Source organism: Epinephelus fuscoguttatus, linkage group LG16, assembly GCF_011397635.1.
Source record: "Epinephelus fuscoguttatus linkage group LG16, E.fuscoguttatus.final_Chr_v1".
Taxonomy (NCBI): Eukaryota; Metazoa; Chordata; class Actinopteri; order Perciformes; family Serranidae; genus Epinephelus; species Epinephelus fuscoguttatus.
In genome coordinates, this window is record NC_064767.1 from 20,347,810 (window position 1) to 20,373,619 (window position 25,810).

Sequence of the window (25,810 nt, forward strand, 5' to 3'; positions counted from 1 at the left end):
ACATATTTACAAAACAGACAGAAATTGATCCAGAAACATGACTCAACTTTCCAAATTTTGACTACATTTATTGAATTAAACTGATTGCATTTTTTGGTTCGTTTGTTTTTTGTTTGTTTAATTGATTTAAGGGGTGGTGTAGCATCATGGGGAGTAAATGAGGACATGGCAAAACACTGAAAATGTGTTAATTGTGCATACAGAATGTGAAATATTATTAAAAGATAAAAGTAGAGTATTAACTAATTGGGTTAGCAATGAGCTTGTGTCTGAAATATGTATTTTTAAATTATGTTGAAATACTGCATATATTTAATGAGCAGGGTAGCTCTGAAGATCTGTCAATGTATATACACATTTAATTTTTATTTTAGTTGAGACATTTAATAGCCTAAATGTTAAAAAAAAATATTTATGATGTCAATGTAATGTTACTAAAATCATTATAATGTAGTACAAAACTTAAAAATGGTGACAGAAAGAAAAAGAAATGTAGGCTTATGCTTCTTTAAAGGTATAATTTATTTTTCCACATTATTTATTTTTTTTATTTTAAATTTTATTTCACCCAAATGTATATTTACAACTATGTCCTCGTGTTGGTCATTTTGCAAAATGTTTAAAGTGGTGTATATGCAACAAAAACAAATAATAATTAATAAGACCCAAATATGTCGATCTATAGTAATGAAGAAATCATCTTTTAAACTTTAAATACTTCTGTCTTTATTCTAATTTTTTTTTTAAAGAAAGAAAATGAGAGATAAACTGAAATCAAGATCGATCTTTTTTTATTTAAAAACAACAAAATATAAACCACACTACACTTTTAAAAAGCCTATTTTCTCCTTTGTACAGAATATTTTAGTGTTGGACAAGCTTTTTTTTTTTTTAAAAAAATGGCCGCATGTGAACAAACAGTCATGACAAAGACAGGAGAATTCACTGGAAAGTCAAGCTTCATAAATGTTCTTATTCCTGTGCAAGTATGATGTGAACCTGTTTGCAATAATTATCTTAAGTGCAGACCAGTCTAGATGCATTTAAAGTGAAAGCTCAAACAACTCCAAATAATTTTGGTCTGAATCTAGACATCACAAAGCAAATCATTCTCTACCATGAAGGAGCAAAACACACCCATCAAATTATGCTTAAAAACAATCCTTGAGACAATGGGGGAATGTAGTGCTGGTTCGTCTTTTTCATACGACTGGAAAAACCAGTACAAACACATAAAAAACAAGACATGAAAAACAGAATACAATCACAAACTGAACAGCTAGAAAACAACAGAAAGACTTGGATTAAGCTACACATTAGTCGTCGAGTCCACCCTTAGATAATCTTCATAAAAGTTGAATCTTAGTAGGTTTTGCTTTTCACACACAAATGTCTGGTCACGTTTGTCAAATAGGTCTACTGTGAGTGTTTTGGCACAAAATGTGGCTGTATTAATTCTTTGTAGTATGATATGCATTAAATAAGCAATTCAGAACAGTCCGTGGGCTGTGTACAGTAAAGTGTGCCGATATGAAGAACGGGCAAAAGCAAGCAGCCTAAAACAACTACTTAATATCTGCAAACTAGAAAATGGTCATTCATATTTATATCTATAATAACCATTCATGAAAACACAATCCAGCTGCTTTGTTTTCTTTCTTAGAGTACGTTTCCATAAAGCATCTTCACCCCATGTTGGGGAACGTCGCACCTGAGGTACCCTTCAGCACATCCTTCAGAATCAGACTGCAGTTGAGCCTGCTTCAGTCAGATAAAAATACAGCAAATAAAGAAATGTGCACCATTATGTGTCCAAGGTTTTTCTTCTTCTTGACCCAGAATGTAACAGCCTCGACAGCAGCAGCATGGTCACACAACATATCTGCCAACACTGACCTCTGAATTTAAGAGTTTTTCTTTTGAGTACAAACAGTCTCCTCCTCTCCACAAGTGACACAAACACACACACTCTCCTTCCTAACAGGCTACTCCTGCAGCTATTGGCTCTACTGGCTTTGTTTGTTTGGACATCATTAGATGCCCACTTGTATGCTGAATATCAAACCTCAGCGGGGCTCTCAGTTTGATTCCCTCGTCCCATAAACAGACATGCTTAGTGTGCGTGATGCTGAGCAATGGGCACATATTGCCCCTTAAAATGAAAACATGAAACGACAGAATCAAAGTAGTTTTGTGGCTCGATGAAGCTTCTGCTGCAGAGCAAATATTAATGGTTAGTCTGCTATTTTAAGATCATCTCTTAACCCAATCTGACACAGACACAGGCCATTCTTTAATCTGAAATATTTACTTCTAATCTCCGTAGCTCATATACCTCCTTTATTGGTATGAGCGAGAGATGGAGAAGTAGTTTGCTCTTCTGTGTGATAATAGCTTGCATAAATGACTGATGGAAAGGTGTAATTCATGAGTCGTGCGGTGGCACAATGAGAGCTGGATTAAAGATTGAACAACAGAGGTGTTGACAGTTATGTTAGGTAGAGCCCCAGCTGGAGGACGGTGAGTTTGTACACATAACCGCGTCCTCAGTCAGTATGAAGTTCATCAGATCCGCTGTCTTCCTACAGGGCATCATTCTCCGGGGTGAAGAGAGCTGCCAGGCCCAGCGCCTCACTGTTGGTTACATCGCTGTCTGGTTTCGGCTTTTTAAAGAGGGATGGAAGATTCCGGATATGAACCTCCTTCCTGAACTGCTGGCACAGAGCTTTCTGTTGGGGGGGGGGGCAGAGAGAGGAGAGGTTACACAGAGCTATCCGAGATCTACCAGAAAGAATTTCATTACAGTGTACAGCCCTGTTGAGCTGCTGCACTTTTTTATTTTTTTTTTGCTGCCGAGCACATTAGATTTACAGCACAGCCAGAATCACACTGCTGAGTAATGACTTGTGCTGTTAGGCTCTGGTTTCTCTGGTCACTTGTGATGAGCAGCTACAGTGGGATATAACAGAGAAGCACTGCCCTCTAGTGGTTAAATGTGACATTACCCCAACAGTTCCTGCAATGAGCTTCTTGAACTGGTCTTTCCTCTTCTTGTCTCCCATCTTCTGGGCGTTGGGGTCCATGAGCCTGTGGTCATACTGGTCCAGAGCATCAACATTGATGTTTGGGATCTGAGTCATAACGGCTTTCAGCTCGATGTAGCGAGGCCGCTGAGAGAGATGGACAGAGAGGCAAGGAGATTACAAGAGATGCATTTTCAGCAATTAACTTGAAAGCTGCACAGACAGAAACTACTGTATTATATTACCACTAAAGAAACTGGTACTACATGACTTTAGAGCTGACTGACATCAAATTAAGGTTGTCAAAAGTATCGATAGTTGGATACTTTTTTAATGCCACATGTTCAAAACAATATGATCTTCAATAATTACATATTCTATTAAGTATTTTAAGTACCAAACCTTTAGAAAAACAAACAAAAAAAAACAACGATCTAGAATCAGATTTTCAAGCTGCACAGATGAAACACCTGGGAAGAAAATACGCTGGTCCTCAATCTGTGGCTGTTTCAGCATTTACTCGAGCAACAAACCTATCAAATGTGTCAGTATGTGTTAAGTGACTTCCTCTGCACAAGCACACTATGCAGGTTGTTAATAAAATAATATAATAATCCTTTTATTTTCTATTTTTTATTAGCATCCAAAGAGGTCTTAAAAAGATTTTTTTTTGGCTTTTTGCGTTTAATGACAGGACAGTGAGTGAAAGGGGGACACAGAGAAAGTGGGGACTGACATGCAGCAAAGGGCCGCGAGCTGGATTCCAACCCGCGGCCGCTGCAGCGAGGCGATGCCTCTGTACATGAGGCATTGGCACTATCCACTACGCTACCGACGCCCCACAAAGAGGTCATTTTTTTATACTAGTATTAAATCACAGTTTGAAATTCTGGTATTGTGACATTAAAGCAAATAAACCAGAAACTACTTTGACACTGGATTCATTGTTTGGAGTCATTTTTCATGCAAAACCCCCAAAGATTCACAGATTCCAGCTCCCAACTAAGAGGATTTCCTGCTTTTCTCTGTCACATGATAGTAAACTGAACATCTTTGGGTTTAGGACTCTATAAAACCTAAAACCTGTAATTTGAAAACCTCACTGTGGTCTTTTTAACCACTTCCTGACATCTTAAACAATCAAGAAAATATTGGCCACGTTAATCAATAACAAAAATAACGGTAAGCTGCAGCTGAAAACTGAAAAACAAAGGCAGACATTAAGAGCAGATATGACAGAGAATACCGCCTTTAGCCTCACCAGGTTTTCATAGATGAGCATCGCCAGCTGAGAGAGGGTGGAGTTGCAGACCTCATGCTGCCCGTGAACCTGAAGGCCCCTAAGAACACTGGTATAAAACCATGTGACTGCCTCGGGAAGAAGATTACCCCCTACGACCTGAAGAGACACAGAGTGGATGTGGGAGGAAAGCTTTAGCAATATGTGGCAATTTAAGATACTTTCTAAAGTCATCTTTCAGATCACAGGCATTGAGTTAGTATTTCAGAGGGGTTACAGAGAGATAGAAATACGTCAGTGGTCAGAAAGGTGGCAAAGGTTTAAATGAAAATACAAGTGCATCTTTTAGGTTGGGGGCGTGCATCAAAGGGCCCAGGCTGGAATCATACGCAAGTTGCTGAGGTAGAGACTAAATGTACACGCTCTACCAGGTGAGCCCATGTTTTACTTTCTTTTCTTTTTTTTAATAATGAAAATGCCTTAACGAAGCTGGCAGTGGGCAAAATGGGGCGGGGTTCCACTGTACTGAACTCACCCCAATCTGTGACTCCTTGGGTATGAAGTGAGTCCTGACTTTTGTGTACCATTACATCCCTACCTGCCGCAGAAGTGTCCAGCAGACCATGGAGGCAGTGCGGTGACAGTTCGTGGTGTCCTTCCACGACAGTGAGGTGAAGGAGAGGGTCAACATGGTCATGTAGATACTCTGGGCAAAGAAAAGGAGAAACATTGAGTTTACATGCAGCATTTAATGAGTGACCATACTGTCCTCTGACTGTAATGTCTCAGGCTGACCTCATGTTTCATCAGACATTTTCCCAGCTCAGTGAGCTCCTCTGTGGGCTGAGCAGGAGTCGCCGTCTGCACCGAATCCATCATCATGTCTTCCTCTATGAGAGTGTGAGATGCTTGTCAGAATAGAAACACACAAAATCAAACTATTGATTCGAATGGTTTAAATTTGACTCTCACCATCTACTTCCTCCTTATTATTTGCAGCTGGTTCAGGCCCTTTTCTGGAAACACAGCTCACAGCTAGAAAAAAAGGAGAAGACAAGTATTATGTAGCATTATGAGTAAAAGCTGTTCAGACACACCTCATATTTTTTAGTACCTTTTCAATATGCAACATCAAAAATCATCCTCAGTATCTTGGCTATTTTAGTTTGGTACTGTACAGTCGAGCTAAATGACTTTAAACCCAGGTAAGAGGTTGTTAGTCACCCAAAATGAATCCCATTGGAAGCAACACAGTCTGATCTACCACAATATGCAGAGTCTCAGCTCTATCCAGGAATTATGGCTGATACTTGCACTTTCCTGATGTGTTCTGAAACCGTTTTTAGCCTGTGTAGCTGGTACGAACACAACCATACCACATGACTAAAGTGCATTAGCAGTATTAAGGAATTAATCTCGGGCTTCACGTCACGCTTCGTTTTACAGCGAGTTTAGACAGGGACATTATATTGCTATCATAAAACAAGTGTAACATCATTGTAATAAAATTTTTATTTCTAATCAATACTTATGCCGACAAATGCAAAGTGGCTGGCACAGAGTGCTCAATGTAATGCCGGTTAATACACTTCTTTCTTTGTTAAATACTTATTATTATTACTTATTATTTCAAAACAATCTGTTTATAACATTTTCGGGTGATGAATTATCATTATACTGAGTCTGTATTAATTTGATGTTTCACCACCCCTTCATATATTTCACTTTTAATTCCTTCTAACACCCCCCAACTGTTTGCTCAACTTGTATGGATACAGGAGAAGTTAACAGAGATGTTGAAACTTACTGAGCAGATCCAGCACCTCCCTGGTGAGCAGGCGCACCAGCTGCTCCTCCAGCATCTCCTGCGTCACCTGGCTATCCTGACGCACCACCTCCTCCTCATCCTCCCCACTATAGACAAACAGGTTACCAGTTAGTCCACATATCCAGTTTAAGTCATCAAAGAATTAAACATATAACATATTTACCAAAAGAGGTGTAACAGTTCTGAAACCAAGAGCGAAACCACAGTTCAAACGTTCATAGTCTCATGTCCTGGGACATGGTGTCAAAACAATTTCAGTTTTAGTCACTGAGTTGTGCCTCCCTGTTCAAAAGGCAACTGCAAGCTGCAACTGCTAAAAGGTCAGAGTCTGAAGAGCATTACTGACATCTGTGTTGCTTATTTTTGTTATTTAGTTATTCTTATCGACAATATACCAGTATTTGAGTGCCTTAACTGTTACAGTAAGAATTATGACCAAAGAGCTAAAGCTGGGGGAGGGAACTTGTTGAGGGAACTAACTGTTTTTAAATACATAATTTCCAGCTTCCTGATATATACACAAAAACATACAGAAACAAACAGCTTACTTGACAGAGGTCCTCTGGTTGATGACCTGCCACTTGATGTTGAGTCTCTGTAGTATGAAACAAAAGTGAGGTTGTGAGAAAACAACAGTGACTGAATGAATATAGTCTATCTGATGGTGAGATTAATGATAAGTGCTGCAGAGTGTGGAGATCTGACCTGCAGCATGTAGGCGAACAGAGGTCCCAGCAGGGGGCAGAGTAGACTGTTGTAGTACTCCTGAGGGCATGATATCACCAACTGCCTCAAAAATACACGTGCACCAGTTAAGGAAATTACATGTTAACATAAAGCTTTGTTAATGCAGAGTAGTATTCATCTAAAGTGAGTCTAGGAAAAAGAGCTTTTACACCTATGTGCATCAAACCACTGACTAAAGCATGGAAACCAAAAACTGGCAAGTCAAACCAAGCAAAAAAGCAAAGGATATGAATCATGGGGCTGAAGTCTGTGGTCAGGCACATGGTCGAGGGAGACGAAAGCAGAGCCAGTGATTTCTTCTGCCAACCTCTCAATGGTGTAGAATTCTTGCTGCAGGGACAGACCTGCATTTCCCAGCACATGGAAGCTACAGAGGGAAAGAGACACAATTTAATCTGCAACAGCACGTGAGGTATAACCAATATGAAAGAAAAATTTGGGGAAAATCCTCACCAGTTGTCATACAATGTGGTGAAAAATCCCTGCATTCGCTCCAGGTTGGTTCTATACACAGGAGAGTCATAAATATCCAGAAGATGCTGAGAGAGACCTGGAAGAGGCACACAAAACGAGACTGTTTAACCACAGTCCGTTCAGATGACAGCTCACTAATGAGCAAAACGCTCCTCTTACCAAGAACCACATTTTTCTCTGCATCCATCACCTCATGGGCCCTGGAGAAGGTCTCACTCAGACGAGCCATGTTCTCTGGCAAGAACAGACTGTTGTGAGTCCTGCAGTGAGGAGTAAAGAAAACAGACTGGTCACAGATCAGTACAATAGTAGTAAGTATTAGTGAGACACTGTTGGAGACGCTTAGTACGTTTGCATGCACAGTTAAGTCAAGCTACAGTTATAGCTCAACTAGGCCATTTAATTGGACTACAGTCCTTGTCCCAGTATTCAAGCACAGGAGGGGAATCTATTTATTGACCGAAGTATGTCCGAGTCCTCTATGATAGGTGGTGATATGTCCCTTTCAGCTTGTTAGTACTGGACCCTTTTCCCAAACAATTGACATACAAGTTAGCTACAGTTATCTAGCAACAAACTTATACCATGGTGGACAACTTTACAGCTCTGTACATTTCACACATCCAAAAATGCACAGCTCTGGATGTAGATTTCACCATGTTGTCACCGGCTTCTTCTTCTGTTATATGTTTAATGCTATTCAATTTCTGGGTCAAAGCCGAGGCGGAAACTGTGGAGGTGAGAGCGTCTTGGCCAGTTTGGGTCCCATTGACTGTATACGTGCAGGAATAATTCAACTCCAAAGCGATTTTAAGAAATTTGATTTAATACGACTTCATTCAGACTACAATGTTTACACATATTTTAAAAGCCTGGTTTTAGTTGGACTAACACAATTAATCGATTTTCTCTAACGTCATGTAAACGTATTGAATGATAACCCTTTTACGTCAACCACCCACATACATGTCTCACCTAAAAATTAAGGCCAGATCTGAAATGTCTGGACCATAATTATCTAACTAACTTAAAATAAAATTATCTTTGAAATTATGTCACTCTAACTCACATAGCACAATGCCTGAGTAGGTATTAACATGTTTATTCTGCAAAAAAAATGTAGCCGGAAATAGGTTTATTTAGTTTACAGTTTAAGAAAAACTGAGTGATAGACTTTCTAACTCCTGCAGGATGAAGCATCCGAGCATTTCTGCTCATGTGTGGCTACATTTCGGTGAAAGTCGTAGGCTATATGGCTGATAAGTTATAAATTTTCAAAGCTTTAAACTTGAGACGGTTGCTGTAGCATCTCCGTCAGGACTACTAGCCCAAACTGCCAGTTGAGGAAGTTTGGCATTAGCCTGTTTTTATATATTCATGAGAGGGCACATTTCCTCGTAGCAAGAATAATAAAAACACTGGCAAATAAAAGAGGGGCCGGCAGAAGAGCTGCCCGACACCTAAAAAAGAGTGCCATGTTTGTTCAAACTATGTGTAAATGTCCTGATATGGGCATAATGCGATGATGTGTGTTAGTTCCACACAATGGAAACATGACTGAACACAAGTTTTTGGTGTCAACCGACATGCGTACCTGATTAGAGCCAGCAGGTTGGGCAGCAAGGCCAAAAACTGGGCGGTGCAGGGGTTTCTGTAGATGGGTGTTCCAGCAGGGGTGTAGCCCATCACAAAGCCACCAGCCTTAGCTTCCTCCAGGTCTGCAGGCCAGCGTGCTCGCTTCACCACCCCCAACATGGCGTACAAGCAGAAACTCAACTAGAGGAAAGTCAAAAAAAGAAACAATCAGTTAAACGATTACTATGTTGTTATAGCTAACTACAAGCTTTTTGTAGACATGTTAGTGACACGGATTATGTCACCTCACACGTCATCATCATCATCATCATCATCATCATCATCAGGTAAAAATCCAAATTGTCCAATACTTTAATTAATAACAAAATACCTGCAAAACTAATGACGTTCCTTGCAGTGTCTTACACATTAGCGTGAAGTAAGCAAATCTACGTTGAAATGCTACAGTCCTTATAGCTGACATAATCACTCAGTCTACACACTTACCCGCCCTCTATTGAGCCCCACTGTGTCTTTATCTTTATTTTGCTCGGTGACCACCTGATCAGCGCCAACAAAGGACAGGAACATGGCAGGGTTCCACAGCACACTGAAACACAAAGAAGACAGTCAATTATCTGTCAGGACACTAAAACATGTCATGTTCAATTTGAGGGAAAAAGAGAGAAACGCACTGTCTCATCTCGTCTGAGGTCCATTCTGCTACCACTGAAGCCATCAGTTCATCTAGAAACGCCTTCTGCTTTGCAAAGTCTTTGAATTGGTTACTGATGAGCACCAGAGCTTCCATCAGCGAGCATTTCTCCATGTGAGTGAGCGTGGCGTCGCTGGAGAACAGCTTCTTCACGTGATTGTAAAACATCTCAAAACAAGGCTGGAAGAGGAGAAAATAAATTATGTTAAAGTCCCAAATATTTACTCATGCCTATTCATCAGCACGATGTACTTCAGGTACACATGTTGAGCATAGAATCCATCAACTGAGAGCAAGTATAATCTAATTCATGCTGTTTTACTTTCACTGGGAGACATACACACTTACCAAAATGAACTGTGGGTAATCCCGGCAAATTTTGATGATGGAAGAACAGGCGTGCCTCCTCACGTTCTTTACGGCTCGGGTCCGAGGTGCCTGGAGATGTCAGTCGGACAATTTAGTTTTTCCTCTTCGACATTACAGATAAGGAAAATCACTGATATTTGCTTTCTGTGAAGGTAAACTCACCTTATTTTCCTGATCAATCTCAAATGTGATGGCTTTAAACAGCTGCAGGGACAAAAGAATAAAATACTGTAAGGTATTTTGATTGGGTATGTAATGATTCAGCATCCACTAATACCCTACCAAGTATTTCATGATACAGGAGACATGAGACAGGAAATAAAAAGAGCTAGAAAATAAATGTGGTATTAGGTAATAAAAGGCTCTTGAAATAATTATGAAATAAAAGTCTCCTGAAATAAATAAAAGTAGTCTGTTGAAAAAAGACCTTTGTTTTTATTAAAAACCTATTTATTTATTTATTTAATGAACTATATTGTATGACATATATATTCATATTAATTTATTCATTTATTCTTCTTCCTTATTTCAGGAATTATATCATAGCCATAATTATTTATTAAATAATTTATTATTTAACGGGTATATTTCTTATTTATTTCATACTGACTTAAATATTAAAACTAAGTTTAGGTAAAAATAAAAATTAAAAAAAGAGACAGAGAAGCTGCAGTATCAGGTTGACAGATATATATCATAACTAATTCTATACCATTATTAAATCAATTTGATGCTTTGAAGGCACAGCACTTGAGCTGCTAATTAATATTTGGTGAGGAAATACAGTTTCTGATTTAACTTGGCTTGTGGTATAAACCATGCCCACTTCCGGCCTTCATCAGAATACATGAGACCGACAATTTAGTTGGTTGAACAGAGACAGATAATGACGCCTCTGTACTCCAAACACATAAGTAATATGTAGTAACCAATGACAACTCAGCTGACCTTGTAGAGGACCTGTGGCAGGAAGTGCGGTCTTTGTACGACAAATGGGAAGAGAGCGGAAACATTGGTGAGCACACAGGACAGGATGAGCGGGTCTTTGGTGTCGTAGTTTAGCACGGCCTGCAGCAGCTCCATGCTCTGATCTATGGGCAACTTCTACACAGCGAGAGGGAGAGGGAGGGGAACAAACCTTCATGTCATCATAATCAACATATTTCTCACACAATTTTGTTCTGTCACTTAAAATTGTTTCTGTTACCTCCTCCTCCAGATTTTTGAAGATCTGTCCAACCATGCACTCCATGAAGACGGTCATCGCATCCCACTGGACCACTGATGGAGACAGGAGGGAGCACAGGCCCTCCGCTGACTTAGCTGGTGAGGTGCAGACAGAGAGGTCAGGTTAATATGCTAAATGTAAAAATTCATGACCATCATCATGTAAACTTGCTTATAACAAAGTCCTTCAATTGAATGCTAGGAAAAATTCAAAAACACATGTTGCTCATGCATACACATTCCTACGTCACTATCAAAATCAGTCTGTTGTACTTGAGGGGGCAGTTGGGAAATCTAACCAATCAGGACTCCCTCTAAGCCCAAATCTATTTCCATATCGCTGCATATTTTACATGTTAAATTAACCAAACCAACCACAAATGTACAGAAAAATCTTCCCCAACATGTAAATAATGAGGACAGACACTTACATGTGGTAGCACCAGTATCAATAGGGCTGGCGATCTGATACTGTAACCACTCTGCTGCTATCTGGAAAGCCTCCAGAGGTACAATACGACATGCACACCTCACCACTTCTCCCTGCTGTGCTCGAAAAGCTGTTGAGCATGAACACACACTGTGAAACACAACATAAAATAAAGGGTACTCTTGTTTAGCGAAGTAAAACAGAATCCATAATACTTACAATTAAAGAATGAGTTGAAGTCCTCATCGCTGTCAAAGTCCACACGGGAGTACTCACAACTTGGGCTATCGTTCTAGATGGAAATCCAGTCTGCAGAGAAAAACAAACCGTTATACCTGTTCATCTTCCATGTACTCCAGGAGTGGTAGCACTGACATCACTGTCTCACCTTAACTAGGTTGGTCATAGACGCTCTGAGGAATTTGATGGCCATCTCCACAACAACTGCGTCCTTCGACAGAGTCTCATGTCTGAACAGAGCTCCCCAAGAAGGCAGAGTGGACGACTTCAAAAACTGCAGATAAAACAGTCGCAAGAAAGATCAAACACAGCTGAAGGATTCATATTCTACAGATTTAAATGCAGTCTTTGACTAAATTATTCAGAGGTGAAAGCTTGAAGTAAAATCCACCAGTAAATGATTGTTATCTCACCTGACTGGAATGTGTAGTGAAGGCTAAAAAGGCTTCCATGTACTTGCTGAGATTTGCAGGTACCTCCACCTCGACATCTGAACCCTGTGGAGAGAAAATATATTAAAATGAAAAGTCTGAACTGATAAAACATGCCTTTGTGATTGTACACAACGTGTCAACATGGACCAAGCTTGGTTTGAACGAAATCGTACACAAATTTCAAATTTGAAATGGCAATTTTTCTAATGCTACCCAATCCTACTGACCAGAAGTTCGGAAACACCTAGCCCCGTGGGCTCCATGAGCACACACGCTGCCCTACACTCCATGTGACATATGCAAATGACAGTAGATGGGGAAAACAACTTGTAAAATGGCACGATCAAGCTTTGATGCTCACAGCAGTACTGTGGCGATGGGAGTTATCAAAATGTAAGCTACTGAAAGTGAAAGTATTGAAATGGACTTCAAATGACTAAAATATAATGCATGTGTTTTTATTTTTAGGTTCAGGAGCCGCATATAATGTTTCTGAGGGCTACCACTGGCCCGCAGGCCGCACTTTGAGCAACAACAGTCTAAAAAATTTCAATTAGATTACTGTCCCATATTGTTCAGCCCAAGCCCTGATAAAAGACCATGTAAACACAGGAAAAAATGTGTGGCCAAATTAAGACTCACCACTAATGAGCAGAGCTGTCCTCCCAGAGCACACAGCACCTGACACAGCCTCTTCAGGAAGATGTAGCGCCGCTCCACCACCTCCACTGCTCTAAAAGATATACACACGACTATTAGTCACAGCAATGTGTGCTGAATAAACTTGTGTTTTTATCACTGCTTTAGATTTATCTTTGTGCTCCATAGTAGGCAGATACATCTCATTACTTACTGTGATTCAGGGGATTTCTTACATATTGCCAGTCCATCTGCTGACCTGTCACCAGACACACAAACAATTCAGTAACAGTGACAACGGTAGCATGAAGCCTGTAATGATGGGATGATGGAGAGAAGCAGTTGTACTCACTGGGCCGCAGAAAGGATGTAGTGGATGGCCACATCGTCAAACAGCAGCATGAACGGCTTCCTATCCTCCAGCTTGCCCTGTGGCAGAAAGACACAACTGATTACACAAGTCTTATTACTGTTAATCTAATGTTAACTTTATAGGCTGTAACCACGCATAGCATAGTGTGACTTATCTCATCTACGCTTCTATAATTAATGATAAGGCAGTTTCATATTCCAACTAGAAAGGATTTAGAGAGCACGTACTATCACCAAGGCTGCATGATCCTTTAAATCAGTTATTTTAATATTTAAAAATCTGCATCTGGATCAACATCAAATACACATAGTGATAGTGACAGTTATGTTTATTGGCTGTCGGTGGATTTGATTTTTGGAGGACGCCTAAATTCTGTTTGGGAATACAAGGGATTATACAGTGTCTGATTCATGACTTACAGCCATTTAAATTATGATGTAGTGACAGCACCATCTATATGATTTTCCATCAAATTTTTTAAATGTGCACACATCATTCAAAAGAAGTTTTAACTGCACAATTAATCAGGAGTCAAGGAAATTAATGTCAAATAATCCAAGTCTACAAAAATATTTATCTGAAAACCATACATTCAATTCAAAACTTTTTGGGCTAATCAATATATTCACTTAATAAACTTTGTTAATGACTTGATGAAATCTGTAGGAGTCATCATGGAAAGAAAAACTGCAAAACTGCTAGGTTTGTCTAAGAATTAGAGCTGCAATGATTAATTGATAAGCTGTCAATTATTTAATTAATTTATAACTTGTATGATAATCAATTTACCAGTTTGAGGGTTTTTTTTTTTTAAGAAAAAAGAAGTCCAAATTGTCTAACTCCAGCTCCTGTGAATATTTTCTAGTTTCTTTACTCCTCTGTGACAGTAAACTGAAAATCTTGGACAAACCAAGACATATGAGGACATCATCTTGGGCTTTTTTGGACATTTTTCCACACTGTTCTGACATTTTATAGGGGAAACAAATAATCGATTAATCAAGAAAATAAACAACAGACTGATCAACAATGAAAATGATCATTACAACCCAACTAGGAATGCAAAGAAAAACACTCTTCCGCACCTCTCAGTTCAGGAGTTATGAGCCAAAAAAAAGTGTGTTACAAACAGCCACGTGATGGCGCTACTGCTCCAGAGCTGCACCACTTCTTAACATAACCCATGGCCTAACCTTCTCACAAATTCCATTCAAACCGGGTAAGATGTTTTAAGATATCACACAGACATAACACACACATAACTATCTGACTAACAGAGACAGACATGGGACTGAAGGTATAATATCTTCACAGCTATCAGGCAAGCAGTATGCCTTAACCTCTGCCACTTGTGTGTCTCACCTTCCGGCTGATGGCGATGAGCAGACACTCCGCGGCCTCCAGCTGCAGCTCCGGTTCACTCAGCAGCAAACACAACATCTCCAGGAGATGACAGTTTCCAGAGGTGATGTGCACCAGAGACACCCAGTCTATGTAGCCTGCGAGTGTGTTCAGCGTAACCACGGCGACTCGACAGTGAGCTCTGGCCTGAGCGTGGAAAATAAAGGAAGAGAGAAGAATGTGTGACACAGAAGTAAACAAAGTGGTCAAGTACATAAGATATTCATTTTTGGGCAGAAATGCAGTGATGTTTCTCACCTGCAGTTCATGTGCAGGTGACCCTTTCTGGATTAAAAGAAAAGTCAGGCAAATATTAAAGTCACTTTACTTTGAGCAACATAATAATACTGACAAAAAAAATAATCTTAATGTGTCTTATGTCTACAAACTAAAAGTTAAGACCCCACTGACCAGTTTCCGGTAGTCCTCGACATTAACATGCAGAATGGCCATCATGAAGCTGAAGATATTTTCCATGTTCTGCGTGAGTGTCTGCTGGATGTCTCTGCGTCGCTGGGTGGGCAACGTCTGGAAGGTGATCACATCCTCCGCCAGCCTCAACAGGATCAGCATCACCAGCTCTGTCTGTGCCTCCTGTGAAAGGCACATGTGAATATTTTGTTTTTACTTCATTAACTTATATTTGACTTTTAAAAGTCCATTACAACAGGATTAGAACACTGCATGCTTTTGCCAAGAATATAGTTTGCACATGATGTCTTGGTTCATAGTTGCTGAAATCCACCAGTTGCATAGTTGACATGATGACACCAAATGCAAATGAACATGACTAACCTACTTGCATGTGAGTGGTTACATAATTGTAATGAAATTGCAAGCAAATTGGCAAAGGAAACAAATTATATGCAGTAACATACTTTTTCCCGCATAACAAAAGTCACTCACCCCGTGGCTAGTGAGAGCCTCCATCTCTTTCAGCATGTCTGGCCAGTGTTGAGGCCATTCTCTCTTTATCATCTCCACAGTGATTCGTGAAAGGGCGTCTTTAATGTGGCTCTCCTCCTCCAGGATGGCATGAGTGCCCTGATGAGACCCAAAACAAGTAAGATAAGTGTGACAGAAAGAAGTTTCAACTGAGCCTCAAGACAGATTGTTATTACCACCACACTTACATTCGATAACAACTGCATGGCACACTCCTTCAACTGGACTTTCTCCTGTTGTTGCATGTTATTCCATCTGAACCTGCAAGAAAAATAAGCTTTCTCTTAAATATGCAGCTTTTTATCATGTCATTATCATTTGATATATTTGATTTCTGGTGCACTCACTTGATGACGTGCTCCAGGATTTGCAAACCAAAGTGTCTCACTACAGCTGGCTGGGCTTTGTCTGCTAGTTGTAAGCCACATGGAACACAGAAGGAGCTCGTCTCTTTAAACTCTTCGCAAAACTGTTGTGAGAAATTAAGCTTGTTACATTACACACACCAAGACCAACTGAAATTTTAAAGATTACAATAACACTTAATATTACCCTACACATGTACTGTGTCAGTGGCATGAGGCTACAGCAACATCTGCCTCAGCTACATTACAATATACACTCCAATAGCATAAAGCTAACCTACAACTAGCCATCCAAGCTAGGTGCAGTGTTGCCAATAGCAACATGACATTAGGTTAACAGTTGTTAAATCGAGCTCTGTCTGTTATAACACTCCACATGACGGTCAGTAGTGAACCAGATGTTACTGTTTCTATGAATGAATGAATGAATGAATATGAGTGGATGTGGTGGTGAGGTGATAATCATGGCACACCGGCTAGCTCGCAAACCATCTTGCCATCATCATCACTGTAAATTTAGCTAACGTTAACAAATGTAAATGAACTGTCTGGCTGACGCTATCACTAACGTTACAAACCATACCGATAAAAACAGACTTTTTATTTATCTATGCAGGTACTTGACTCTACTTTCACAACAGCTACAAAAAATGACAAGCTGGGCTAGCTAGCCAGCTAGCAGCCCAAAACGGTGCTACCTTTAGGGCCTCCAGTCGGTAAATTTGGCCCGTTTCTGCATCCATCATCACATTCACAGCTTTGATAAGCTGCTCACACATGGCGGCCACCTGGTCAGCCATGACTTCAGGTAGCGTCTGGCACACTGTTGAGGCGAAAGCGAAGCGCCCTTATGCAAAACACCTGCACGACAGTGAGCTGCGTACGAGTAGGGAGGTACCAACGTGCACAAAATGTGCTGCCTGAACCTGTGGCTCGCCGTTGAAGGGGAATTCTGGGAGACGTAGTCGAAGCGCCATTTTTTTTTTTTTTTAACAAGATCGTCTATAATGAGAGATAACTCACCTCTGAGTTAAAAAAAATAATAATACATTTTATTTTAAAATAACCTTTCAAAACACACTTAAAACGGTGCTTTGCCATAAAAATAAACAAATTTAAAACACAAGGAGAATGTAACGTAACGAGCTAAAATATTATAAAATGTCGCAGAGATAACAAATAAATAGAAGGTCAAAACTGAAAATCAACATAATAAGCAAGAATTTTTGCAACATTGCAACAAAATGAAAAGACAGCTCAGACAAAATGATAAAATCAGGATACATTCCGAAAAAATATGATGATGGTAATAATAATAATAATAATAATTATAACTCAAGCTGGAAAGCCTATGGAGCACCAAGTGTTCGTCTTCTTGCATAACATATAAGGACATAAACAATCTTATAAGTACACAAATTAGCCAATAAACTGTGAAATTATTAATTATAAATATGATTCAAACTCAACTGGTATGTTGTGTCATCATTCTCTTTATAGAAATTACATTCAATTATATATATTTTTAAAATGACTTTTTCAAAAGTCTGATTTTATTCCATTATCTTCTTTCCCCCAACAATACCTATTTCATGATGTCACTATTCATGCCAGTGGAGTTAAGTCACCAGTAACCAACCCCTCAACTCTCAGCTCTTCAAATTATTTCACACTCATTGGTGTCTTTATGTATTTTACTCTATTTATTTAATAATGTCTCATTTAGTCATTTAATATTGCACTGGGTTTCCATAGTAGATTGTTCGCTTATCTCATTAGCAAACAGTTGTTTTCTGATTTATTGTCATTCCAGCTGGAAGAAGTGGGAGGTCAAGTATGAAAGGAAAATGTCACATTTATTCAGTCACCAATGGGTGCATTACGTTACCCTTACAAACTTAACTAACTTAACTTAAACTAACTTAACATTAATGACACCTCTGTTCTATTCAAGTGTCACTATAAGCTGACAGAGAGCCCGCATGCACAGCTAAATGGAATTCAGTCACAATTAATTACATTATTTACACCTGTGATTTTACTACTGTGCTATGTCAACATTTCTTCAGTGAAAAAGTTTACATAGGAAAGGCTGACATGTGGAAAGGAAGGGCTGAAACTCTTGCGCAGTCACCCGCTTTGTAATTCAGCCTTGCTTTTAGTCAGAGATAGGGGGAATTAAGGGATAGGTTTAACTTTTCTCCAAGTCTGTCTTAAAACAGTATCATTACTATTCCTCTGCACTGGCTTAGTAAGGAAAACTGTCTATTGAAGCACAAAGAGAGAACCTTATACCAGAAAAAGTCAGAGATACCCATTTGATTTGTCCTGCTCAGATTTCCGGAGCCCCATCTTAGCTTTCGCTGAACTTAAGACGTTATTTTTAGACAGAATGAACCCTATGGTTTTTGCCACCTAAACTGAACTTGCTTTAAAAGGGAATCTGTTAATTATACAGACAGGGGGAGCAGTTATGGCAACAGTAACCATCTATATGTACATATTAAAATAGGCTTACACCTGAAAAATGTGAAACTATTGGTTATAGACTAAACACTTCAGATACAAGGATGTCTAGGTAGCTGCTGAAGGTCTGGATGCATACAACCCCCCTTTCAAAGTATAGGGGGTCACTGTCAAACATCTGAGATACCTTTTGTGTATTATCCACAGTTGCATAGTCTATAACACTAGTGTGATAAAAATAAAGATCATGCAGACAGTCATTCAATTATTTGGGATGGGAGATTCTTCATATAGTTTTTAAAGGTTGCCATATTTCACATAAAGTTATCTTCTCCAGAGGTACGCACCTGTTCACTTCTGAGAGCCACAATCCAATCCACCTCACTGCAGTACATTTTTTGGCAATAGCCGATAGGATTTCTGTATGCTTGATGGAATGGTTATGTCTGATATTAGCATTTAAGAGGTCAGGATCCACTGGGAGAATATCTCTATGGACTATGGATAAAGCATCACAGATCCCCCTGCCAAAAGCCTTGGAGTTTACTACACTGCCAGGTGGATTGAAGAAGAGGGCCCTCAGCCAGACCACATCTAAAGCAAAGGGGTGAGAAAGTAGGGAAAAAAACGTATAGCTTTGAAGGGGTTAGATAAGTCTGATGAAGACAACTGAACTGATTAATCTATATCTTGAGTTTAGAGTACGAGTAACACCGTTGCTATGTAGGTCTCTCCACAGTACTTGATCAGTCTCAGTATCTAAATCCCTCTCCCACCCAAGTCTGCATGTCTCTGGTTCTGAACTGGAGACAAAAGGTAGCAGGGCTTCATAAACCTAACCATTGGTTGACCTTCATGAAAAAGAAATTCAGTGGGTGACATCTTGGATAGTTTTCGCTGTCTTTGGAGGTTAACCCTTATAAAATTCATGTTTTTCCAACTATTTTTTTTTTAGCAGGGTTTTCAAAGTTAAACACACATTTATGATAGTCTAAAAGTGAAAACAAAATTTCTGATAAAAAAATATTAAAAAATATTCAACAAATCAAAAATACTCTAAAGGGTGGGTTGTCATACATGTATAGAAGATGGCACAAATATGGCAAACAAGTTTGCGACATTTTCAGATAGTATCATTCTATTTTAAAAAGTTTGAAGAAAGAAAACAAAATTTAATGACCATGTTTTATGGAATTTAAACCAGGCTGGTTAGGAAAGGAGTAAACCTTGAGAAATTTCTTAACTGTATCAATAAGATAGCAATTAAATGAAAGGAATACTACTAGAATAGAATAGAAAGAACTTAATTTATCCTCAAGAGGGAAATTCAGCTGTCCAGCAGCTCATAAAAGACAAAAACAACAACCACACTTCCCCTTATCAACAACAAAACAGTGACATTAAAATAGACATAAGATAAAATAAGTTAAAAATAAGTGCATAAATAGAAATTAAATTAAAATAGAAAAAAAGAAAACTACTACTACTACTACTACTAGCTGGATAACCTATGGAGCACCAAAGTGTTTGTCATTTTTCATAACATATTAGGAAATATACGATCCTATAAATGCATAAATTAGTTCATAAATTGGGAAATTATTGATTACAATTATGATTCAGGGCGGCACGGTGGTCTCGCCTCACAGCAAGAGGGTTGCCGGTTCGATCCCGGGCGTGGGAGCCCTTCTGTGTGGAGTTTGCATGTTCTCCCCGTGTCAGCGTGGGTTTTCTCCGGGTACTCCGGCTTCCTCCTACAGTCCAAAGACATGCAGATTGGGGACTAGGTTAATTGATAACTCTAAATTGTCCATAGGTGTGAATGTTAGCGTGAATGGTTGTCTGTCTCTATGTGTCAGCCCTGTGATAGTCTGGCGACCTGTCCAGGGTGTACCCTGCCTCTCGCCCGATGTAGCTGGGATAGGCTCCAGCCCCCCCGCGACCCTCAAGAGGATGAAGCGGTTAGAAGATGAATGAATGAATGAATGAATGAATGAATGAATTATGATTCAGACTCAACTTCTAATGGCTCTATTAAAGTTAGTATTAAATTATTAGTATTTAAAAAAAACTCTTTCAGATCAATAGCTAATAAAAATAAATTTAACTAATTAATAATGAACTAATTTATAATAGATTTTAAACTTTTTTTTAAGGATCTGAGTATTTCCTCCACTTCCGGCTGCTTGTCATAACTCCGCCCACTTCAACTTTAGCTTTCAACTTGTCAAACACGAGCAGAGTGAGACCTCTTAGGTTTATTCGAGTGGACTCAGGTTGGTTTCTGCCATTAAAATAAGCACATTTGCTGCTAAGAATATTTTCGTCCAACTAAATGACATTAACCTGGAGTAAACTGCAGTATAAATTAACTTTTATTTCCTGTAAGTGCGTATAGAGGGCACAGTTTCGTGTTTACAGCGGTCAGCCGTTGGGGGTGTCTCTGCTCCATGAGGGGGCGGAGCCTGAATTCCAAACTGGAATGAGTTTCCTCCCGATACGTCACTCTGGGATAGGCTGCGAGCTATCGAGCAACGCCGTCAGTCACCGGGGTTTCGGGCTCATTACCTCGGCGTCTCGGGTAAGCAAAACCTAAAAAAATACCACATAATCCCCGCGTAGATTTCTAATATGTGTTTATCTGTAGTTTAACCACAAAACGTGAGGGTTTTTTAGCAGTGCCTCGCGCTCCCAACGAGCCGTTTCAAAGTTCTCAGCGATGCTCTCATAACTACAACGGAAACTTTTGCCGTGAAGGCCTTGTTATTTGTTGCAACAGGTCCTCTACACGGGATACAGTAAACATTAATGTGTTTTATACTTTTGGATATTTTGTCGTGGGTGATGAAACAACGTTGTGCTATGTTTTTAATGCAGGACGGGACCCCCAAGCAGGAGAAAGTAGCCTTGCCCATCGCGGATTTAGGCTCTGGGATTAAAGTGATCGCCAGTCCCACAGCTTTCGACGAAACTGCCAGTGAGGATTCATGCTGTGTTGGTTAGCTAAATGCGGTACGAAGCTAAAATGATGCCGGTGAGTTCATGTTTTATTTACTTGGCTATAAGTTTTAACGCTGTCCTGTAGGTTAATATTAGCGCTTTCGACATTATATAACCGCTTTAACCGCGTTTTGTTACCGCTGTGATGATACCTGGACATTTAAATTGACGTGGCAAGTTGATGCGGCTGCTACTTTGTGTCTGTATTATGGCAGCACAGGTTTCTGATGTGAAGTTTAATCGATGTGACAGCTGCGTGTGTGTGATCGGTGCATGTGGTTAGAGGCTATGTCATTTATTTGCTTTCTGAGGTGTTCTTCCACGCATACAACTACGTCTGCCCTATATGTAAACCAGTCCCCTGCGTCACAACGCTGTGTTACATCCATATCCAGTATTGGGACAGTAAACATTTACCCAACAACATAGTCACCGTAGATGCTGTCATGGTACGCTTTGTTAGTATATACACATCCATCCTGCTCAGGACACACAACAAGCAAAAGGGGTCTGCCAAGTCTGGATGGCACTACGCTAACCTCAGCTCTGGACTCCTGCCATGTCATCACCATCATCACCATCATCAGAGGTCCATTGCTTTTGCTGCAGTGAAAGCCTCTGTCTCTCAGCACTTCTTTGATGTGTGTAAGAGAGGGCAGCAGACAGTGGAGAGAAATATTCTTTCCAGCAAATAGAAATAGGGACAAGTTTGCCTGCTTGCTGAGAAATGAGCAAAGTCCAAAGAAGTGATGGCCGGATTGGTCATCATTTAACTCAGATGAAATTATTATGTCTAGAATTTATTTACCAGAGTATGTCATGGCAAATAGGGCTGCAGTCAACACATTTTTTATTACTGATTTGTTTGATTAATTAATCGATGATTAAATGAAATGCCATAAAGTAGTGAAAAGTGGCAGTCAGAATTTCCTAGAGCCCAAAGTGAAATATTTATATTGCTCATTTTGGTTTACCAACATAAAGATATTCACTTTATAACATGATAAAATCAAATATCATGATACTTTTGATATAGAGATTGCAGTAATATTGTGATACTATTGGTGCTTTCGCAAAATATATTTAGATCAATGAGATTTTTTATAAAAAATGATCAGTAACGTGGATGGGATGACCAAGTAGGGCTTATAAGGGCAGTAGGCTGGTGAGTTCAGAAAATTCCATCACTTCACTGTAAACCAAGATAGGATAGGACTTTGTCTCAAGGGAAATGCTGAATTGTCAAATTACTGATGATATTCAAAATTTAAGACGATATCTAGTCTCATATCACAGTATCGATATACACTCTAGACAAAAAATGGTGCTAAACGGTACCCAAAAGTGGTCCTTTGACTTATTTATAGGTGAACCTGTCTTAGTGCTATATGTTACCCAACTTTGAAAGGCTCTGTACCATGCTTTTTTAGTGATATATATATATATATATATATATATATATAGAGGTGCCATGTAGCAGTATGCTGTTTTTAAATTTTACACCCAGGCAGCCCATAAATGATACCAGATAATACCATGGACAAGTCAATATGCTTCTAAGCGACACTTGTACTTAAGATATAAATGATTAGTAATAACTTCTTAAGCGTTATTGGAGAGGTTTCATGTCCTCTGTGGGGAGCACTGGAATATATTTGTGGGGCAGGAGATTGAGAGCCACTGCTTTAATGTGTTATTTGCTGCAAACACACCGTTTTTAGGCTATTTTAATGTAGTCTTTTTATTATTTCCCCATAAACTGACTTAATGAAGAACAATACAGGGGCTTCAAAGGTTCCCTACTGGTTCTTCAGCTTAGTTTACTTTACTGGGGAAAGATCCGGTAGAAAAAAGCATGCTGGGGTTTAAAATTTTCTTTGTGTGGCAGCAGTGCCATATAGCATCTCAACCCACATTAAAGAGCCACAGAGGAGCCAACATTTTCTGTGTGTATTGATATATTGCCCAGACCTACTTTACAGTTAGGCTATATAAAACAGAGAAAAGCAGCAGCTGGAACCAGACTATGTTTGGCATTTCATCTTGGTAACAGACTTAAATTTTTGATCTATTGTTGAAATAGTTGCTGGTTAATAATTAACTTATTGTTTCAAACTAATGCTGGTTCAGCACTAGTTGCTGAATGTTTAGTTTATAAAAGAAAGGACAGTCATTATCCTAATGTTATTGCTGAAGATTTTTTTTTTTTGCCTCCACTTCTCTGGTTGATTCTGAACCTTTGTGTCTTTGGTAAAATAATGTGTTAAGTCACATGCTTTTTGACAACAGTGTCAATGAAAAATCCAGTCATATCCTCTGTAGTAGCATGTTCAGGTTCTACTAATGATACCCGTCTCTGCTCAGACCTGTGCTTCCAGTAAAACAGCTTGATCAGTGAATTAATCATCTTAGCTGTGGAGACAGTCGTATTTGGATGCCTCCTGTCTGGTGCATGACCTCAGTCTGCTGCTGGCACATGGTTGTTTGTTATCACCAAGTGCTGCTCTTCTGGACACCAATATAAATTGCTCCCTTGCATGTTTTCATACTAGATCTCTTTCTTTATAGGCTGCACGAGACCTCTGTTACTGCCCCCCTTACCCCGATTCTGTCACCCGAGAATATATCTGTGTGTGTGTTTTGATGTGTTTGAATGAGATACAGCTTCTGGTGTTCGCCTGATAAACACAAAATGGCCTCTATATAGCCATGTCTGATGTGAGGTATTGTCTTAGAAATTACACCCGTAGCCCATGACCCTGCTTGTACAGGCCAGGGGCTCGGGGGTAGTGAGAATGTAGTGTCGTAATTGCTGGCTGGGTTGGTAAATAAGGGGTCACTGTTTCCTGAACACAATGAGCTGCAGGGACTCTTTAACAGCGTGTTGTTGAGAGCACATTGTGTGTGCCTGTGGTGTGGCAGCACCCTGATAAGGGATGCTCACCCTTTATTGAACCATGGCAAGGTATAACTCATTTACCCCTGATTTACTGTTATCTCTACCCTAAAGCAGCCTTTGTTGTGCAGACATTTATTAATACCACATTTAGGCTTGAATTCTCTGCTGGTTTATTAGCCCATATTTCATTGCTGTGTACTTCTTGTCAAGATTAATTATGGTCATTAGACTATGCCAGCAACATAAAAGAACAGAAACCAAAAGATAAAAAATATGTCAGCATCAGCTGGGGGAAAGTTCCTACATGATTTTGGATTTCAAATGATGCCGGATCATACCACTTCCTCATTCCTCTCCCGTGACACGAGTTGCTTGCTGTGTAGATTTCAAGCAGATAAACTTTTGTGTGTCTGGCTTGCATTATTTAGTTTTGCATTCTTTGACCACACACATATTTGTACTAAGTCTCAGTTACACCGCAACAGATCTTACTGTTGCTAGACGGTGTTACGATGGTGGGAAGATGAGGTGATGCTCTGAGAAGCCTGATTTTGCTGTATGTGTCAATAGAAACCTGAGAAGGCTTTCTCTGTGGCCACCATAGGCTTTGTGTTTAGTCTGTGGGAGAGTATGTGGTGGTTACGTAAGCAGCCCCATCAGTGATTGCCAAGGACTTTCAAGGGCATTGTTTTGACTTTTATTTGAAGAAGAATTATCGTTATGACTGTATCAGCTAAAAGAGTGGTGTATAAAATACAACAAGCTGGTTATGTATGTGTTGTCACTGAGTACTGTAACATTTTTACACAAGCCTAATTTCAATCATTACAGGGCAGAATAAAGAATACATGCTGAGACAATTGTTCATCTTTTAAGTAATTTTCTTGAACACATACTGTCAGACTCTGCAGCGTACTACTGCTACAATACCAGTATCACATTAGCCTGGTTTCTGAGAGGAAGCACACCAGAGTCACCTGAGCAGGTATCAGCTTACCTGCCATGGAATATTGAGTGACTCCCAGCTGTGAGGAATCCAGGTGAAAAGCAGAATTACACATTAAAGTGGTGCAACTCCATAAAGACCACTTGTCAAGCACCTAGGGCATTGTGATAGCATTGTCTGATGTCGAAACACTAGTCTAGCCATGGAGAACAGGGAGGACATGGTTCAGAGGTGTAACCAGGGTGGTCTGGGAAACAGCTTTCTAGTAAGGTTGTGGCCCCTTTTCACTAGTAGTCCAGGGAACTAAGGTGAAGCAGGAACTAAAGTTGCTTTGTTGTGATGCTATTTGCATTTTTCAATCACATTTCAAGAGCCAAGGTAATGGTAAAATTTAGACTGATAACAGAAAGCAGTGGCTTTTTGGAGACAGTTTTTTGCATGTAACAAGGAAATAACACAGCTGATACACAGTTC

At 39.6% G+C, this 25,810-nt stretch overlaps 3 protein-coding genes and 1 pseudogene across 3 annotated transcripts in view; 3 read left to right on the forward strand and 1 right to left on the reverse strand.

The window, feature by feature from the left end:
• Nucleotides 1-25,810, forward strand: part of LOC125903395 (apoptosis-stimulating of p53 protein 2-like) — a 192,481-nt gene that overhangs the window by 140,200 nt on the left and 26,471 nt on the right.
• Nucleotides 1-25,810, forward strand: part of lzts2a (leucine zipper, putative tumor suppressor 2a) — a 237,700-nt gene that overhangs the window by 43,317 nt on the left and 168,573 nt on the right. The gene's annotated exons all lie outside the window — the stretch shown is intronic.
• On the reverse strand, nt 1,583-16,922 carry LOC125903394 (exportin-5-like). Its single transcript, XM_049600300.1, is given in 34 exon segments — nt 1,583-2,729; nt 3,006-3,170; nt 4,285-4,422; nt 4,862-4,969; nt 5,059-5,153; nt 5,236-5,298; nt 6,071-6,177; nt 6,640-6,686; nt 6,797-6,900; nt 7,075-7,205; nt 7,292-7,388; nt 7,472-7,572; nt 8,907-9,088; nt 9,395-9,497; nt 9,583-9,782; nt 9,951-10,040; nt 10,134-10,175; nt 10,920-11,075; nt 11,179-11,294; nt 11,630-11,758; nt 11,848-11,919; nt 11,922-11,937; nt 12,017-12,142; nt 12,282-12,365; nt 12,945-13,035; nt 13,156-13,200; nt 13,294-13,370; nt 14,677-14,862; nt 14,974-15,000; nt 15,127-15,309; nt 15,622-15,759; nt 15,849-15,921; nt 16,008-16,129; nt 16,724-16,922. Coding segments are annotated over 34 exon segments (3,663 nt in total). The 5' UTR covers nt 16,826-16,922; the 3' UTR covers nt 1,583-2,582.
• Nucleotides 20,888-25,810, forward strand: part of LOC125903396 (apoptosis-stimulating of p53 protein 2-like) — a 31,394-nt pseudogene continuing 26,471 nt past the window's right edge.